General features: G+C 42.8%; 1 protein-coding gene across 1 annotated transcript in view; it reads right to left on the reverse strand.

The window, feature by feature from the left end:
- ABCA12 (ATP binding cassette subfamily A member 12) overlaps positions 1–20,261 on the reverse strand; it is a 102,508-nt gene that overhangs the window by 68,633 nt on the left and 13,614 nt on the right. The window contains exons 3-8 of the mRNA XM_009900836.2: positions 12,512–12,659; positions 9,806–9,894; positions 8,297–8,406; positions 7,031–7,216; positions 6,050–6,228; positions 2,971–3,083 (exon numbers count right to left, since the gene is read on the reverse strand). Of these exons, the coding sequence (XP_009899138.2) occupies positions 2,971–3,083; positions 6,050–6,228; positions 7,031–7,216; positions 8,297–8,406; positions 9,806–9,894; positions 12,512–12,659 (825 nt within the window). The remainder of the gene's footprint in view (positions 1–2,970; positions 3,084–6,049; positions 6,229–7,030; positions 7,217–8,296; positions 8,407–9,805; positions 9,895–12,511; positions 12,660–20,261) is intronic.

Raw genomic sequence — 20,261 nt, forward strand, 5'->3', positions numbered from 1 at the left:
TCCTGCTGCTGGTGATAAGTAATGTGTATTTGCTAGTGACACTGTACCGGGAGAGAAAAGTTTATAAGGCATGTTTTGTTATTAGACGGAGGACAAAGAGACGAAAACGCCACCCTAGCTCTGTTTCAGGAACATCCAGTGAGGATGATAATGGAGAATCTGTGTCAGTTAAAGATAAAGCTAAAAAGTCAATCGGCAAGGCAGCTCTGAATAGCAATGGTGATGATTCTGGCAAGCAGCCAGGGGCTACAGTAGCCCCAAACATGGCGGCTCCTGTGTCCCAGGCAGCCACCATTAACGAGGCAAAGTCATTTCCTCCTTCTTCCATGGCAGGAGCGGAAGCGTCCTCCAAAGCAACTAATCTGTCTCAAAGCTTATCAGCTTCTGATAATAAGGCAGCTGGAAACCCAAACACAGCTCCAGTAAAGCAAGTAGCAGTTTTAACAACAAGGAAGGGTAAGACTAAAGCTGATTCAGGAGCTGACGGGGATGCAGAGCAAGGTTCTTCTGCTGGGGAGGAAGAGAAAATCTGTCTTAAAAATATAGCTGAGTTATTGAGATCATCAGAGGATCGAGATGCATCTCTTGGTAGGACAGCAGCTAGTGGTGGTGCCTCTCAGCTTAAAGGGATCCTTGAGAGGTTGTTGGGACCACAAGTTGAGGGACAGGAGGCAGAGGAGCAAGAACAAGATGACATAACCGACTGCTCTTCACCACGTGAGGAGCTTAGAAATGTGAGAAAAGACTATCTCAGAGCAGATAAGGAGCCAGTTCTCGCTTGGCTTGGTAGATGTTATGATACAGGTGCTCCAGCTCTAATGGTTGGAGACAAGTCAGCAGCCCAGCTAGGAACTCTCTCGAAGGATAATGGAATAGATAGACATCTAGGCAAGGCTCTCGGTAAGGTTAATCTGTGGATACGCCTTCTAATGGCGGTTCTCATGAGATACCCTTCCCGAGATGATCTTCCATGGAATCCTAAGCCCTGGACTACCATAGATGAGGGAATCAAGCGTCTGAGAGAATTTGCTGTTAGAGAGGTACTCTATGGTGAACATGAATCTCTGAATCCTGATGATGTTCCTGTAGGAAATGGTCTTACTAAAAAGCTCATCAAGCTTGCTCCTTCCAATTATGCAAACATTCTGGCAAGCAGAATTGTAGCAAGAAATTATGGTGGAGCTCCTCTTACGGTTGGCCAATTCACTGATCAATTGAGACAATTGGATGATAGCATGACACGTGTTTCTTTGGTTTCAGCCATTGAAACTCTGTCTGGAAAACTGGAGAATTGCATGAAAGAGCTGAAGGATGAATTTAAAAACACCATGTCCCAATTGGCACAAAGAGATGATTCCAATTCTTCCTCCAGGTGGGTACAGGTTTCATCTGTGAGGAATAGACATCCTCCAAGGAGGTCATTCCAAAACAGATCAAACCAAAACAGACCACCAAGGCAGTCACGTAGGACTATTTGGATTACCCTGCGTGATCAGTTTGGTGAGAACATGAACAGGTGGGATGGTCAACCAACTTCTAATCTTTTCAGGAGACTGAGAGAACTGCAAAGTGGCAGAACCCGAGGTAGCAATACCAGAAGGGTAGCTGTTACTTCTACAGTTCCCCAGGACAACTCTAGTAGCTCCAACAGTGGCTCCAGTTCTAACACTGCACAGTGTGCTCGTTGCACCTGTGGACATGTTCCCCATAACTAGGGGTGCCCTGCCTCCCGCCAGGGGGAGGAGAGGGGTAATACAGATAACAGAATCTATTGGGATGTGTACATCCAGTGGCCTGGCACTTCACACTTTCAGAAGTACAGGGCCTTGGTTGACACAGGAGCTCAGTGCACCATATTGCCATCAAATTATCAGGGATCAGAGTCCATAACTATTCTGGGAGTCACTGGTGGATCTCAAGAGTTAAGTAAAGTGGAGGTTAATATAAGCTTAACTGGTAAACAATGGAAAAAGCATACAGTTGTGACCGGACCTGATGCACCTTGTATTTTGGGAATTGATTTTCTGAGAGAAGGGCGTTTCAAAGACCCTAAAGGTTACAAATGGGCTTTTGGAGTAGCTTCTGTAGAAATTGATGGACAAAAACTGAAGCTGTCTGCTAGACCTGAGCTTTCTGATGAATCTGCAGTTGTGGGACAACACAAGATTCAGGACATTAAGTTGCCGGTTGCTTCTCGGACTGTGCATCACAGACAATACAGAACCAACCGTGACTCTTTGTTGCCCATTCAGAATCTGATTCGTCAGTTGGAGAGTCAGAAAGTCATCAGCAAAACTCATTCACCTTTCAACAGTCCAGTGTGGCCTGTGCGAAAGCCGAATGGAGACTGGCGCCCAACGTGGGGCTCGAACCCACGACCCTGAGATTAAGAGTCCCATGCTCTACCGACTGAGTTAGCTGTGGTTTCCTACTCTGTGGAGGAGGGAGAGCTAAGCCCTCTCTCAACCTACCACACTCTTCCTCTGCTGTAAGTCAACAGGGCTTAGAGGAGCAGCTAATCTTAACATATGCAGCTTGTTGAGCAGATCAGGCACAGCCCCTACCTTGATATACCGAGGTGAGTTTGACAGAGGTCACAAACAGAGACAGATTTTCACCAAAAAAAGCCAAAACAAAACCGAACCAAATAACCAACCAACAAACAAGCCCAACAACAAAAAACCCAAAACAACAAAACCAAAAAAGCAAACCCCACCTCATTAAAAAAATTACTGCTCTCCATTTCCACTGAGACTGCAAATTCATTGTCTACTGACAAAGCTAAGGTCCTTTTATTTTTCCACTTGCAATGAGGTATTTTATCCACATTTGTAAAAAGCTGAAAGAAGAAATCATTCCTCTGAGCCCTGAACAGTAAGCAGTCTGGATGGTTACTTATCAGCCTGTAGTTTGTTTCTTCTCAGTACCACAAGTTTTTAGCAGAGAGATGACTATATGGAGGAGCCTTACCTTGCTCTGAACAGTTCAGGTAATACGGAGGATCTGTAAGCCCACTGTGAACAGTTTGGAATCTATCATCAGCCACAAGAGATGCAGAGATATTCTGAGCTGCCAGCATAATACTAAAGGGGAAAATAAATAAATAAATAAATCGTGGCTACAGGTTTATGAGAAGAAATAAAACAAGTGTTCAAATAGGAAATATCTGGAGTACAGCCTAACATTCTTAAAATGTCTGACAGACAAAATATTGCCCCTGCTTTTAGTCATTTGTTTGATCTCACATAAAGTGCAAAAGGCTCTGATGAGAAAGCCATGGTGGTGTACTGGCTCAGACCTATGTGTTGCACTCATTACTTATTCAAAAGGTACTTCTTCAAAGGGTTATGCAAAATCTATAGACCACTAAAATCCTCCCAATAGGTCTTAGAAAATTCTCAGGTGATATGGCAGCCCAGCAATTCACTGCTGTGGCTGAATCTCCTCCTGAAAGAAACCAAGCAACAGGCAGACAAGGCTCCCGGGAGACCAGGGATTCCTAGGGGACAACATCTGTGAAGGAAGAAGCAACCACAAATAACTGTTACCATTTCCAATTCTTCTTCTTTCTTCTTTTACACTGTAACAATCAGGCTGACATGGAAGCAAGGAATGTTTTCCAGTCTTAGGAAGGAACAAGCTGATCATCAGGCATATTGTATCAGGGAGGAAGTAATTTAAAAGGCTGTCTGTTCAATGTGTGCAGGCTACTGAAAACTTCACAGTGATTATTAGGCCCTTTTACTTCTCCTGTATAAAGAGCAGCTCTTCACTGTAGGCATAGGGTCACCGTGAAATGCACAATCTCTCTCCTGCCTCAAGTTCTGCAGGTGATACACAAAGAGCCTAGCTGAGCTGATTTCAGTGGCATGAATAAATACATACTGATTTGTGGGAACAGACTGCTACTGAGAACAGCACACCAGGGATCTCTCATCTCCTCATTTAACATAATATCTCCATGCAGGTTTTGTGGACCTGGTGCTCACCATTTCCATTCTGCAGAGGTGCTTGTTAGTGGGAGTCTTAGAAAGGGAAGAGAAGGAAGAAACTACAGCTTCAAATGACATATTTAGATGAGCGATGTAAGAGCCAAGGAGTAGGGGAGGACTGGCTTGCCAAAAGTGGATAGGTATCACACATGGAAGCAAGCATGGAAATAAGTGGTGGTGTTGCCCTTTTATTTCAGCCTTGCAGGGCTTTTGCAGATTGCTTGAGAGGAAAAGTTCAGCTTGCTTGTTTATCTGAAAAATTATCTTACAGCATCAAACACAAGCATTTGTGAATTCATTCTGTAAAGCAGGATTGTGTGGGTAATAAAATTTGTTCCTAAACTTTCTATTAGAATTCATGACTTTGAAGCTACTGTTCCACAGCGGTGTTGTTTATCATGTGGTTGATACAGGTGCCACAATGAGCAAAAGTTCTTTTCTTCTGTATCTTTATATTTATACCACAAAGAAAATTCCCTGTAGGGCATTTCCTTAGGAGGTCAGTACTGCCTGAGTAAAAGACATGGTCGGGCTCACTAAGATGTGCTTTTGTAAGCATCATTAAAAATACTATTTGTGCAATCTCTTTGCAGTAACTCTTTACTCATGGACTTACACTGCCAGATGCCAGGCATAAAAGCACTGCACAACTCTGGTGATGAAATTCTGAGTGCCTCTTTGTTGTACCTTTGATAACTTTGCCCAGCTCTGCAGCTGTGGAGCAAAGCAGAGCAGCACAATAAATATTAATTCTTCCTGGGCACTCAAACAGTGCTAGTTCTCAGGCTTGATTCTGCAAGCCAGTAAATGCATACACAACAATCCTGTGACTAAAAGAGCAACATGGACAAAACATCTCTGAATAAAATTAAAATTCTTGCCACACTGCTACTGACTCCTTTAAGGGTAAGGACATTACAAGTTACAAATAGTTCTCACAATGCAGCAGGGCAAATTACCTAGATATTAAATGTACCAGGTTTTAAGTGCCTTGGCGACACACCAGTGATGAAAAGCGTGTCCCTCTAAGCCTGGGTATAATCAAAGTGGCAGAGTTTCTACAACCTCTTTTGGCATCTTTACCTAGCTGCTCATGCATCCAAGGGGAAAAAAAAGTAAGTCTGAAGACACTCATTTTCTTGTGGTCCTCCATGTGCTGTAACAAGTGAACTATCAGGAATAATTATAGCAGTATCAGTCACATATCCAGTAGATGACTTGGAACAACATCCCCTAATCTCTTGAGTAGCTCAAGTCAGTGAGAGATCAGTGAGAGTTTTAGCCCAACTACAAACCAGAAAAGGGATTTCAAGGCTAAGACTACTTAAACTGAGCTCTGCACATCATACAGGTGCGTATAGCTTCAAATATTTCAGCACAGTTAACTTATGTGGTTAATCCAGCTCTGTTTTTCATATAAATGATGTCAAGAACACAAGCAGTACTTTGTTCTAAAAAGTCAGCTATGTCTGTCTCTTCTCTGCTTTCTGGGGACCAGACTCAATTGGTAAAACAGCAGTCAATTTTTATGTATATATATATATATATTTAAATGATTACTTGATTAATTAAGGCTCCCCTACAAATGCTTGAGGCATTTCAAAGCAACTTTAAAATCCCTTCCAAACCAAATTGTTTTATGAATCTCTGGATTTGGCTCTGTGCTTTTCTGGAAGGAAGAAGCCAGCTGCTTTCTTTAGCAGAACAACTATCCAGCCAGAAGGGCTTTTCTTGAGTCGGAGAAAATGGTTGTTACTCACCACATTTTATACCTGTATGTGGGCAGGAGAGTGCCTCTAAGCAGGATGGAAAAAAACTAAGAGTTCATATCCATCTCCTTTTTAAAAGTGACACAAGAGCCACTGAAAATCAAAACATCATTCAAGGTCCACAGAGACTTTCAGAGATGCATTAGTGTGGAGCCATATCATCTCCCAAACAAATCATGCTTTTAAGCTAACATCCTTTCTACAGGATGAGAGGTGATGTGTCCTTAGAGTTCAATGAGCAAACCCACCAACTTCCAGTGTCTATCCTGGCATTTTATGTATTTTTACCTGCTTGGATCCTGAAGGAAATCAATTATGTCTTGCAGTTGCATGCTGCCCTGAAACACATCTGGGGCCAGCAAAAGGAGATGCCACAGGGAGGTGTCATTCTGCACTTGGGAGATGAGCATCAGAAACGAGACCATTTCATGGACAAATGTTGCTTGGTACTGTGGGTTGTGCTGCACCTTAGCAAATAACAATGCAAGAAATTATTTCTGAAGAGGAACTCTTGCTGCTGGTGGGTCTGTTCCTGTTTTTCAGCCTGCACTGCACTTGTACACAACTCTACAAACAATACCTTCAATGGACTACAGTGACAGGCAATAACTGAGAGAGTGACTGTGCTTTATCTTCACACCCCAGACTGTACAATAAATTCTCTGTTTAGACAAGCCCTACGATTCACAATGTCCCAAACAGTCCAAAGACGACGAATACAAGAAAAATTAATATCAATCCCCACCCTGGCAAAGAAAGAGAAGGCATTACCTTTAAAGGGTTCATTTGCTTTAATTATATAGCTTTCCCAAAGACAAGTACTGCTTCAATCATGAATTGTTGGATCAGATGCAGGAGTTATTGGATGAAGTTATATGGCTGAGGTAATACATGATTAAATTTATTGCCTTCCCCAGCTTTAAATATCCTTATTTACATCACATCCTTACACTGTTCTGTTTACCTGTCACTGCAGCAGGGAAAATAAAAAGGAGAAACAGCACCTAGGCATGGTGAAAAGCCTTACTGGCCACTAGCTGGTAGCTGGTTGTCCTTGCCTTTCTGAGCTGTGTACTCAACTCTAAGGTCTTTGGGCAAATAACATTGACAAGAATTAGCTCATCATTGTCATGCTCTATATGTACTTTGCTATAGAGATGAGCACCTCCTAGCCAGGTGGGGTCATGTTCTGTCTCTCAAATACTGCAATAACATGCGAAATAACACAGATGCTAGCTCCAAATACTAGGAAAGGTCCCAGGCACTTACCTGAGAGAGCTGATTTCTGAGCTCTTGGGTAAATGACTCTAAAAGGGATGAGTCAGTAAAGCAGAATGTCTGGTGGATGTTGGCTGCCATCTTCTCCTCAGTGAGATCAGGATGCGCTATGTATCGTGACAAGACCTCACACAGAATGACTTTGAGATTTGCTGCAGTTGAATATTGGGTCTGGCTCTGAAAGTAAGACATAATGTTAAAGGTAGCTTTAAAACAATACTCTATTTGGGACAGATATAGACACAATTACGAGACTTTTTTGAGGGGTAGTAGTGATGTGAAGAGTATTATCATGGCAAGTGCTTGCACACATACAGAATTCTAACAGGTGAACAATGAAATTCCTCATATAGATAGAGAGAAACGTGCGCCTCAGTTTTTGCAGGCCTGTGGCAGTTTCAGGCTGTGCCAGAAAATTTTCCACAGATCTTGAACAGAAAGTGATAGAATGTAGATAAATTACCATTGGATGTAAAAGGGAAAATAATGATAAGGTCTGAGTAATCCTATTGGTCTAAAAAATAACAAAGTTAGTTTTGTAAACTACTTTTCGACTTCTTTGCTGTAGGAGATACTAACTGGTGCTTCTGTTAGCTTGCTGACCTCAACTGCACTCTTTGTTGGGGCTAAGTACTAATAAGCTTTTTCTCTGCTTTTCTCCTTTTTTTCTCTTGCCCTGTGTACAGGGGGGAAATGGGAGAAGAGGAGGAAGCTCTTGGTAACCCCCTGGTTGTGACCAGGGGAGTTCTTGTGTTGTTTATAAATTGTAAACATATGTAAATATTGTATATTTTGAACATATTCATTGCATTTCATATTTTAGATTGCAGTTGTGCTTGTAAATACAGTTTCATTTGCTTCCCAACTGAGCTGGTCTGGCAGTTTTATCTTGGGGGGTAATTTCAACCCACCACAAGACCTTAATATAAACCCATAAGCATACTGATGTCCATTACATGGTACCAAGTTTCTGTTACAAAGGAGTTGTTCCTATACAAAGTCATTACCTATATGATAAATACATGGTGCCTCTTGATGCTGCTTCACAAGTATTGTGGGCAGAGCTTGTGACATCACATCTTGAATGTCATGTGAAAGAAAACACACCCTAAACCCTTTAACTGTCTTCCTCTTCCCACAATAAAGCACATTCACACAACAGGGGAGATCCAAAAGCAATAAAAGCCGTGTGTTGGTATGTTGAGCTCTTAACTCTTTAAATGTTCCCACTCAGCTGTTATGCAAATACAGACTTACCTTCCCAAAACTGAGGATTTTGTTGAACGTGTTGATGCTGGAAGTCAAGTTGGATGGTGATGAAATATTCTGAAGGGGTTTTTCTCCATGAGACACCGAATCCCCAGATGCTGCAATGCAGTTTGAAACATTGTATTTCACTTAATGTCTTTGAACCTCTTGGCTACATCAAACCCTGACAGAAGATAGCTGACTACAGCTTTGGACATGTTGTCATTAGTAATCTGTTTCCAAAGGTAGAGCCCATGGCATCCTGTAATTACTTACTTAAGATTTCTCCTGATGTAATTAAATCCTGGATTACATTATTTCTTCCTGTATCTTTTTTTTAAATTAAAAGCATTTAACTACCAGCTTGCAGTTCAACATTAATTTCCAACTCTTTTCTCCAGTCCTGCAGCTCCCCCATGCAGGCAGAGAGATGGGGAGCTTTACAAGGGACCTCATACCAGCTAAAACCATTAGCCCTGTAAGGAAGAGCTCTCCAGATGTTTTTGGTACCAGTGGGTGGTACTCATTTTTCATAAAGAGCTCCAACACGGATGTGGAGCATTGCTGCTCGGTATACATGGTGGCACACTGCCAGGTGCCCAGCTGACACCCACCAATGCCTACACTTGCACTCTCAAAACAACACAGCTCACTGGAACAGGAGTTGTGCCAGCAGCAGCTATGACCTGTGTTGTTGGTTTTTAATAAGATGTAGAATTGAAGTCCTCTGTGGCCATCAGGATAAGTTGATAGTTCCCATAACTGCTTATCAGTTGGGTTTTTTTTTCCCCCACCTCTGTGTTCAGCCCCTGTTCTGCCTTTTCCTGCCTGCACACCACAGAGTGAGAGCATTGGCAGGAATGCTAATTGGAACAGAGAATGGCCAGGGCAGAATAGTCACAGAATTCAAGTCTGTAATCATTCATCTGACTGTGAGCTCCCTGGTGAAAGGACTATCCATCAAGAAGGCTTGTGGACAGTACTAGCCATTACCATCAATAAATAATAATTGTAATGATTTTGTGGAAAATTTAAGTCTGAAAGTTCCTTCAAGAAAGAGAATCACATTAGAGGAGAACATCACCAACAATAAATATCCACTGTGGCCAGAAAAAGATTTGTTTGCTGGATAACTGTGAATAAGAAATGCATCTGGGAGGGGAAAGAAGAGAAAAGAAAAGAAAAAAGCTGTTTATGAACAATTTGTGGGTAGTAAAAGGGCAATATTCTATAAATAGCCAGGTCTTTAATTAATGTCCAAACAATCTACGATCTCATATTGCTCCTGTGAAACACAACAATTAATCCTGGTTTCTTGGCCAAATCCCTAAATTCTTTCCTGCAGCCAGTTACTTGTAATTAGCACGAAGAATTTACACTAATGTGATGGCCATGGTCACATGCCTGTATAAAACACATAAATCATTTTAGCAGTCTTCTAAGAATTGCATCTCTGTCCAGAGAGCTTCAAAAGAAGCTTTTAAAGACCAGAACTTTGCAGAGCAGTTAATAACCTACCCAATATAGTGTTCCTGCTTTTAGGAACCTCTGCACTCCATGGCAGTGGGTGCTTTTCCTTAGCCACACTGGATGAGCTCCTCCGCATACTGGGAAAGGAAACAGAAAAGATAAAAAGCAAAAGAGAAGAAAAAGATGACACCTGTAACATCTTGCAGAGTTCTTATGATCAAGCTTACACTTTACTGTCTGACTCCAAATGGGTCTATAGTTGGATTTCATGGCAGGTCTGTTGAAATACAGTTGTACAAAATTCTGTTTCCTTCTTGAGGTTTGGCATGTGTTTTGGGAAAGCCCTCTGCAGTGCTCTCAGACATGAAACAGACAGGACCATGTACATGCCTGCTCTGCAGGGACATCAAGGACAGGAAAGGTTTAAGATATGGATTTGGCTTAATTTAAAACAAATTCCTACTTCTGGAAAGAAGGCCTCATTGTATCAAGTTGTGTTCTGTCCTCCACCAATATATGCTTGGTAAAAGAAAGAGTGAAGAATTTCATGGCAGTGTTAATGACACTGGGACTGAGCAGAAAATCCTTGATGTAAGCTGCTGTAAGCTAAAACAGCAGGCTGCACATCTCTACCAAGAAGTCCTTCAAAACAACAGTATCTTAATTCCTCCTTCACAAACATTTCACCACAGGGGAAAATAAAGGGTGGAAGGTGTTGGTGTTGAGCTCAGGTTTTGCATTTAGGTTTCCTTTTATTAAGGGAAATCTCAAGCAGCTATCAAGGTCTTACACATCTTGGCAAATGCTTCTAAGGAACAGAATCAGAGATCAGAACCTTGCCTACTTTCTCTGCTGGACACCGGAATGACACAGTTTCAGGGCAAGTTATAAAACAATTTAACAAGACCTTTGGTGAGCTACACAATGGGAGAGGAAAAAAAACCCAGCCTGGGTTAGCTGAATATTACAAACTTCAGGCTATTACACAATGACGTATCCAGACAGGGAATAGTCACAGCTCAAATACTTCACCTTCATGACAAACTCATCTGTGGTGATTCTACTCCTGAGGCAGAGCCACATCTATTCATGCTGGCTTCTGGAGTTCCCACCTATCCAGTCAACCTTCTGCTGAGGCTGTAATGCTCTGCTGTATCCTGCCAGGTTTGCTGTGACTACTTAATAGTCAAGTGATATTTTTATTATTTTCTTTTGCAGGATACAATGTATTTCTAGGGCTGACATTGAGAACATAAGGGTAGGTATACCCACAGAGTTGTGTGGTACTTCACACAGTCAACTTTTAGCATCAATAATGATCTAGATGTTTATTAATAACTTGTGTAACTTCAGCTATGGTTTGGCCAAATCCTTTGATTTTTCAATTGGCAAGAAAAAAACAGTTATTTCCTAAACAGCTGTACAGAAACTAAAACCAGAAAAAGCAAGAAGTATTTGTAGCTATTGAAACCCATGGAAGACTTCCAGCTTTGGCACTGGAAGTTCCCATTTCTTCATTTCAATGCCCCAAATTAACCATTGTTTAACATGTCATGGGGGAAACAATGACATTGAGGAAGTAAGTGAAGAGTTATGAATCCAGGCAGCCAGTCTCTGTGCAGCTCTGCCCTCTTCTGCTGTATGACCTTGAATTTGATCAAGATTCACCTTGTGTAACTTCAGCCATCCACATATATAGTCTCCCAGACTCCTTCTAACCAATGGAGAGATCCCATCTCTGGCCCAGGAAATGCCAGTCTCTCTACACTAAGGAGGACCCTTCAGAAGCCACAAACCCCAGGATAGCCCATGCTGCTTGCTGAGCTCTCTGGTGGAAGGCATGGCTCTTCAGACTCTCAAGTTCTCACCAAGGGGGATTTTGGGGCTCTGACATAGGCACTGTGGCACAACTTCTAACCTAACTTCTAAGCAAAGATGAACAACCAGGGACCTTGTATGCCCTGATTTTCAGCTCACCCTTAACCAGTCAGGCCTCAGGGATGTTTCCCAGTTCCCCAGGGATGTGCCAGAACTGAGCAGCCAACATGTAGAAATAACCCTGGTTGGCATGTCTCAAAGCAAACGCTACTTGGCTTCAGCTGGAACATCAATGAAATTGAAATACCCCTGCTGGACACTTCAATTTCAACAAACTGACATTTCAGTAAAACCTGCCCAGCCAGGTCCATGCTGCAGAGCTACATGCTGTTGTGGGCAAAATTTGTTTCTTCATTTTCATCTGTTTCCCAATATTTTTTAATGACCTGCAGAGAGGACATTCATTCTAGTTGGCACTTGGAGGATCTGCTGAAAGAGCATTTGTCCCAGAACAGGTGTACCTCAAACTGGAACTGTTGGAGAACTTTTGCCACGGTGACAGGCCAGCATGCTGGGCTGATCTTGCTAAAAGTCTTACCCACAGATACTCTGCAGGACCTGAGGACCTGACTCAGACTCATGCAAGCTCTGATTTGGGTGAGCAGAAGCCTTTTTTGAAGGGAATAAAATTCTCATTCACTATCAAGCCCAGATCAACTGACATTACTGATAGCTGTCCATAATGTGGACAATTTTAAAGTGTTCCATGTTGCAGCTCATATTCTCCTTTCTAAGTGTTCAAACATCTGAGACTACATCTGTTATCTGAGCTATACCTGGGGTGGACACACTTGCACATACATGGCTTCTCCCTCCACCTCAAAGCAAGTTTTGCTCTACAGCCTGTAACACTCAGATGCACGCAGATTCCCTTACAGTCTGAGAGATGAGATGTCATTAAGTCTTGGTAGCAGATCTTCTGGTGTGTATGGTGTGCCTTTACATCTGGCATCAGAATCACACAGCACAGTCTGCAGGAACGGGAAGAACCCTGCACTGGGAAGGTTTCGAGGTGCAAGATAACCTGTAGGAAGGAGAAGAAAGAAAATGCCATTACTGTAATAGAGATGTGCACTTTGCAACTCTCTTTTTTTTTGGCCATGTTTTTCTGTCAGTATGTGCTGTTGTCACTTCCCAATGCATAGGACTGATTTTCAGTTTCACTGAAACTCCTCTAGTCCACCCTGGCAGCACTATCTACCAAATCCCACTAGAAGCACCAACTCAGCTGTGACAAAGCCAGGAAAGGTTATTTCATATGAAAAAGAGCCAAGCTATTTTTTTCTAAGATACCTGTCTGTCCCAAAGCAACAACACATTTCCCTTCTCCACTCCAAAATGCAAGAAACAGGCAAGACATGATGAAAGCCCCCTAGGCTTATGATATCCTGATTCTGCCTTTAAAAAATGAAACAAAATAAAAGCAGACACATGGCCAGAGTAAACTGAAGCATTTAAGAGCAAGGCTCAGATGGATCAGTTTCTTTGCAAAAGCACAAGCTTCGGTTTCAAGCCAGGTGTTAAAACAGGGCTCTGACTCAGGTTTTACCCCAGGAAGGGGCGATGGCTCCAGGACCAGACAACCTCCTTTGGCTTTTGTGCAGACCTGCCCAGGGAAGGGAGAAAGGCAATCTATCACCTCCACCCCCTCCATGTCTCCTGCCATCTCTGAGCAGCTCCTGCACCATCTGCTTGGTGACCTGTGATGCTGGCAGCCAGCACTGAGGGGTGAGATGTATGTCCCTGTCTTCCCCTTCTGCAAACACAGAGTGGACCTGAGCAATTAGAGACCTGGGTATTTTATGTGCCACTTGCCCCGTACTGCTTGATGCCAGCCCAAGGAGTTCACTGGCTGCTTTTCCTCTCCAAGACAAATGTTCTAATAAATCTCAGAACTCTTTTGCTGGATCACAGCAACATATTATTTAAAATAATCATTTGGAAAATTACCTGGCAAAGGACACTGCTATTATTTCTATTATGGACAGGAGCCAGATTTACCAAAGATCCACAGGCAGGCTTGTGGTAATTGATTACTCTGCTCTTTAGTCTCCAAAGATGGCCTGTGACTCTTGCCCAGGCACAGCTTTATCTCTAACCCTTCCAATAAGGACACTGTACTACATTTGTACTACATGTATTAATTATAGCAGTGGTCAAAAGATAGATGTGGACTATGTGGCTGTTGGTCTTCCTGAAGACTTGTCTTCCCTGAGCTTTACTCGGCACGTCTGGTCACAGCCCAGGAGTGTGCTCTGCAGGTTTGGGTCAAAATACAAAAGGTCACGGTTCAGTGTGGGAGTTCCAACTGGTTTGGGCTTTAAGGACTGCTGAGACATGCATTCTTTTTCAGTGGAGCTGTGATTCTCTTGTATACCTGAGCAGAGAACTGCCTTAGAAAATGACAGGACGTATGTGCTGGAGGAGAAGGCCACCTGCCGTGAGAAGCTTCTCCAACACTCACTGCATCCCCCAGGAGTCACACGGCAGGCTGAGCTAGCTTCTGGTAATCACAGAACACCAAGGAGAGCAAAAGATCTCTTTTGTTCCTACAGGCAGTCCTTCTGGTATTGGGGCCAAAGGACCCAGCATATGCCCCTCTAAAGGTTTTGAAGTGTAATTAAGTCTGCTGTCCATGAGGGAAATTTTAGAGTAGGGCACTTTAATCTGGAAGTATCCTTGTGTGAATATCCCTACTGTGTCTTGGATGTTTACCCTTTGAGATCACCAATTACAACCCTGCAAATGGCATTTTGCACACATTGGTATTTGATCCTTTTGATCTCACATACACTCATTTCCCTGCAGGAAATTTATTCACACACCCATCCAAAAATGCACACCACAGACCTCATTTTATCAGTGTCCCTTCCAAAATGAAGCTTCAAAGACTTGGGAAGCCACGAGGTTCAGGATGGAGAACATAACCACAATGAAGCGTGGTCCACAGATAGGAGCTAGAAGGGGAACAGCTACAGCCTCCACTAGCATGTCTAGTAGTGACAACCAAGACCAGGAACTAAGACCATGCCTCTTCATACATATGGGGCAGCTAAAGCTGTTTAACTCCTAGCTGTACAGCAAAACGAGGAACACAAAGATGGGGACAGGAGTTTGGGGAGCATTGGTCTTCTCTGGAGAGATGCAGGGTATTTACAGTGACAATTATGCAAGATGTCTTGATGAATCCAGAGCAGAGGAAGACACTTCCTTGAGATATAGGCAGCAATAACAAATTTTAAAATTGAACTCCAAGGGGGTGCACTTGGAAGTAAGTGGACAATGAAACAATCACTTGCTGTATCACTAGCAAGGTGTATGGTACAACAACACGGTATCAGCTCTCTCTTTCCTTGTGAAACAACAGCCTGAAAAATAGAGAGGAGTTGATTACCTGAAGTTTGAAAGTGCTGATACTCATGGTGGTGGCGGCACAATGCCTGTGAAGACATCCTTGGCCCTATGCAATTGAGGTATTCAGTGAGGCTCTGCCAATTCACAAGAGATGCTGAGCAGTTTGTTGGCACCTGGATACAGACCTGGGGCCTGATCCACCGCTGAGTCACTGCAGGCATGAACTGGTGTAACCTCATGAAGTTCTTGGCACAAAAGCAGTGGCAATGCCAGAGATGACTTCTCTGGAAAAGTCCTGGACTCTGACAGCAGTTAGCGAACTAAGGAAGTTTTTCAAGAAAGACTACAATGCAGAAAAACCTGAAATGTCTGGGACAAATTCCTATGGGGTGTAAGTTTGGCCTGTGCTGGTTTGGTGCTCAGTGTTATGCACACATATTTTACACACAGGCCTATCCACCAGGGAGAAATGAAATGTTACGTTGGCTCTGCTGCCTGCACTGATGAGATCCCCACCAGCTCCAAAGGAAGTTTAAAGACCTGGTTCAGAGGCACGCACCCCCTCCACAGACACACGCCGCTGGGAGATGAATCCCATCCTTGATTTCTCATGTGACAAGCTGATGATGCTGAAGGAGTCACACCACGCACTTTGATTTCACAGTGGCCCCACTAAGCCAAGGGGGTGGCCAAGCTGGTGTGACATGACTGTTACTCCGAGACAACAAGCAGTCAACCTCACCACCATCAGAACCACCTTGCACTTGTCCCCCTGTTCATACAGCCTTGAAAAATGTGTTCTTCAGTGGCTCCAAAGGTCATTAACTTGATTCAACAGAAGCTGAACAGGGCAGACACAGGAAATTCAGCTTCTGACTGTGCTGCCTTTTTTTGGTATGCACGAGACCAGAGCAGAGCCAGAGCATAAGACATGGAGCAGGAAGCATGGCTGATTTGAGAGTCCAAGCTTCTGACAAATGGAGCAGCCTCAGAGTTTTCTTGCAACTACCTGTCATTCTGCAGAGGAAGGAATTTACTGATGAGAAGGTGAGTCAAGAGATTAATGCACTCCCTGATGCATCCTCCCTCCCTCCATCCACTGCTCGTGGTAAGGAGACGTGACTCCACAAAGCCACACAGGCTGCTCTGCCCACACATCCAACTTCATTATCTGTGTCATGCCCGTGCACCTCTGCAAGGACAGCCAGGGAGAAAGCAAGATCCTGACTCCCTTCCGTGCATCAGGAGGTGTTTCTACCTGTCCCTCCCTTGGCTGAGAGTTATCCAGCACATCAGCTGCTTAGCCCATAATATCACAGAATGAAAGGTGTAAATGTTCTGCAAATTTTAGAGGACAGTCTTTCAACATGGGTAGTTTTGCAATCTGAAATACAACATCACCAACAGTGACTTCAGTCTTCCACATGCTGCAGAAGGCAGCTCCTTCTCCCACTGAAGTCTGTGACAATGCCATATCCAAGGAATATTGATTTCCTTAGCTCTGTAGTCTCCGACTTTATGACCCTACATCACACAACAGAGCAGATGCAGAACACACTATATATTTCTTGTCATTCTCCCCACTGCTTTTAGCTTTAAATTTCTGAAATTCAATTCATCTTCATTCCCCAAAACAAAAATTACCTTTTGGGGGTCCCACTACACTGACTATAGGCCAAGAGTGAGAGATCACTGCACCCACTGCTGCCCCATGTCTGAGCTAAGAGGTCATCAGCATATTTCTGGCCCAACTGGCTTGTCTACAACCAACATCCAAGTCCAGGTACATATCCTGGTATGTATCCAGGTATGTAAAGACTGACTTCTGGGTTTGCCAGCAACAGAATCCAACATGCAGAGACTTTTGTTGTCTCCTCTCACTGAGAGCTTTGTTTTTCTATCACCATTGAAAGAAGGGCACCAAACATGGAGAAAACAGGGCAGCAGACCTCAAGGGCACAGCACTACATGGGCCAGTTGTTTCCTCCTGCTCAGTAGCAGGAAGTTCTGGCATTTGCTTCCACATTTGCCTTAATTTGGGAGAAAATGAAGAGAATTAATTTCTCTTACTTTCCTGAATGTTGTAAATTCCAACAAATTTCCCTTCAACACAAGCAAAATGTTTTATTTTCTTCAGGTAAAGGTGCTTGGTATAATAACAATGAAAAATATCAGGGTAATAATAAATGTCATGCAAGAAAGATGAAAATTACTATTTCACTACAATCTATAAGATTAATTGAAATTGACTGAAATGCTTAAATCTAAATGCACCATGTTTTACGTGGCCACATTGATTTTGCTGCTTCCATGGCAGAGAGGTTTCAGGCATTTGCATTAGCTGAGGCCAATCATTCACTTCCAGGAATTGGGTGTTTCAGCTGACTGCAGACACAGCAACATGAACACAGCCCCCAGTGTCACCTCCTTCAGCCTGAGGCTGTGAGAGCTAACTGCCACAAAGGAGCTAAGAGCTGGGAGCAAAGGAAGGCAAATAAGTTGTATTTTCAGGTTACCATTTCTATTTATTATTGCAGCTGTGTATGAAAAGGGTATAAAGTTAGGACCACATTCACATCCAGCGTGTGTTACACCCTGGTTTACATCAGTCAGTGGTGTCTCATGTAAGCTAGCAACCAGTTCATTCAGTCTGCTGCTAAGGACATTCCTTTCTCTCAGTTTCCCAGTCTCATTTTTGCTACTTTGAGAGGTACTTAACTATATTGCAGCCCCATCATTTGAGCATGCAAATCTCCTTAAATACAATGGAACTCAGCAGACCCTATCTTTTCCTCTCAAAATATCACCCATGCATTCCTCCTGCCCTTTCTGACCACACTGTAGTACAGATTGCAGGGCTTCTTTCCCAGCTCTGGCATCTACCCTGAAAAAACAGAGAAGATCTATACACTACTTTATTAAAATCAAAGATACAGGATTTCAACTATGAATGGCTACTCGAACAAATTCAAATATGTTAACTGTATTTTTTTCCTCCTTTACAGCTAATTTAAAAACAAATGTTGAGTTTTTCTGTTTTCTATCCACTCATATTTTGGTGTCATATCTCTACTCCTCCCTGGGCATGAAAAAATTCTCTTGGCTTCATATTTCACCAACTCAGATATTGTATATACCTTTTTGCATTAAGTCATTGAATGGTTAGGGTTAGAAAGGATGTTAAAGACCACCTAGATCCAACCCTCTGCCATCAGCAGGGACACCTTCAACTAGATCAGGTTGCTCAAAGCCCCATTCTATCTGGCTTTGAATAGGTAAAGGATCTACAACCACTCTGTTCCAGTGTCTCACCACCCTCACAGTGAAGAATTTCCTCCTTTTATCTAATAGAGAATCTACCCTCTTTCAGTATGAAACTGTTACCCCTCATCCTGTCACTACACTCCATATTCCTTCCATAGCTCATAAAAAATCCATACAAGTCTCATCTCCCCCACTGGTGAATTAAAGACATTAATGAGCAAATGACTTCATTAGGAAGTATTGTGTTTAATTGAGAATTCAGTCAATCATTGCTACATGATACAAAGATACTTAATAATTAGGAATCTTCAGCAAAGAAAAAGATGGCCAAAAAGTGATTTGATAGAGAAATAGATAAAATCATGATGAGTGATGAGAAGGGTGAGTAAATGATCATCCCTCACAACACAGGGACAAAGAAGCACAATGAGATTGTGAGGTAGGAGACAGAAGAGATAGAAAATGTCTTTCTTTATATCTTTTTTTTTTTTTTTTTTTTTTTTTTTTTTTTTTTGTCTTTTACCAAATACCAAAATGATCAGAGGGTTGGAGCACCTCTCCTCCAAGGACAGGCTTAGGGAGTTGGGTCTGTTCAGCCTGGAGAAGAGAAAGCTCTGGGGAGACCTTAGCGCTACCTTGCAGCACCTGAAGGGTCCCCACAGGAAAGCTGGGGAGGGGCTTTTTATCCTCATATGTGGCGACAGGACAAGGGGCAATAGTTTTAAACTGGAGCAGGGAGGATTTAGATTAAACATTAGAGAGTTCTTTACTGCAGAGGTGGTGAGACACTGAAATGGGCTGCCCAGTGATCCTGCAGACACCTCATCCCTGGAGGTGTTTAAGACCAGGCTGGATGAGGCTTTGAGTGACTAGGACTAGTGGGAGATGTCCCTGCCCATGGCAGGAGGAGTGGAGCTAGATGATCTGTGAAGTCCCTTCCAATTCAAGACATTCTTTGTTGTGGAACTCACTGCCACAGGGTGGCATATGCTGAAAAGTAGATACTAATTTAAAAAAAATAATTAGACACATTCACAAATAGAGATTTGCCAGGGGCTGCTAAACATGATCACTTAGATTCAACCTCTTCAGCTTGTGGCTGAAATCAAGACTTTTCTGGTGGAGGGAACACTGTGCTTGGCATTCCTACGCACACTCAGTCATCCTTGAGCAGCGGCAGGGGGCCTTTCCCTGAGTGGCAAACCCCACTGTTTATCAGCTGTGATTTGTATTTGTCTAAACAGTCATGAAACATAACAATGAAAATATTTACTGCTGTGGAGATCTACTCCCAACTTTCTAAGCACAATATATTACTATATTGTGTAAACACAACCTTCTTGTTTCTTTTTTAGTCTTTCCCAGTCACATGGTGTTGTTTTGTGTGTTGCTTTAAACTTCATTCCCTTGCTTTGTTAGAGTCAGAAAGACAAAGGTGTCTGTTTCATGACATGCTTGATATTCTCTCTCTTCAGCCACATGAAAATGTCCCTTTCCAGCTTTGTTCACATATATTTACCAATAACAAGGTGGCTATTTTTCTGTAGAAAGCTTTATAATAACAGTTAGACTTTTGATCTCTCTCCAAAATCTCAACCTGGTCCTTAAATCTATAGGATAAGAGTAATTCTGAAGCAGTGTATGCTTTACACATATGGAGAATGGGCTGAATTGCCAGCTGGCTGTGGTGGGTTAAAATTTTCCCTTAATCTATAAAAAGACAATATTTAATTTCCATGGCACTTGTATTGCTGTGACACTGTGACATTCATGCACTCTGAAACTCCAGTTTCCTGAAAATGAGGTCTTTAGTGGGAGCAAGGCCAGGAGGCAAATGCCAGGTGAACCTTTTCCTTTTTCACACCTGCAAGATCAATGCCCACACAAGTCCCACCCTTGCTCAGTGCATCCAAAGCCCATGGCACAGTAGTGATTAGCTCTACTGATTTTAATGGGATTACTCAGACTTTGGGTTAAACACATTCTTAAGAACTGTGCTGGATCAGAG

This window comes from Dryobates pubescens, chromosome 2 (genome assembly GCF_014839835.1).
Source record: "Dryobates pubescens isolate bDryPub1 chromosome 2, bDryPub1.pri, whole genome shotgun sequence".
Taxonomy (NCBI): Eukaryota; Metazoa; Chordata; class Aves; order Piciformes; family Picidae; genus Dryobates; species Dryobates pubescens.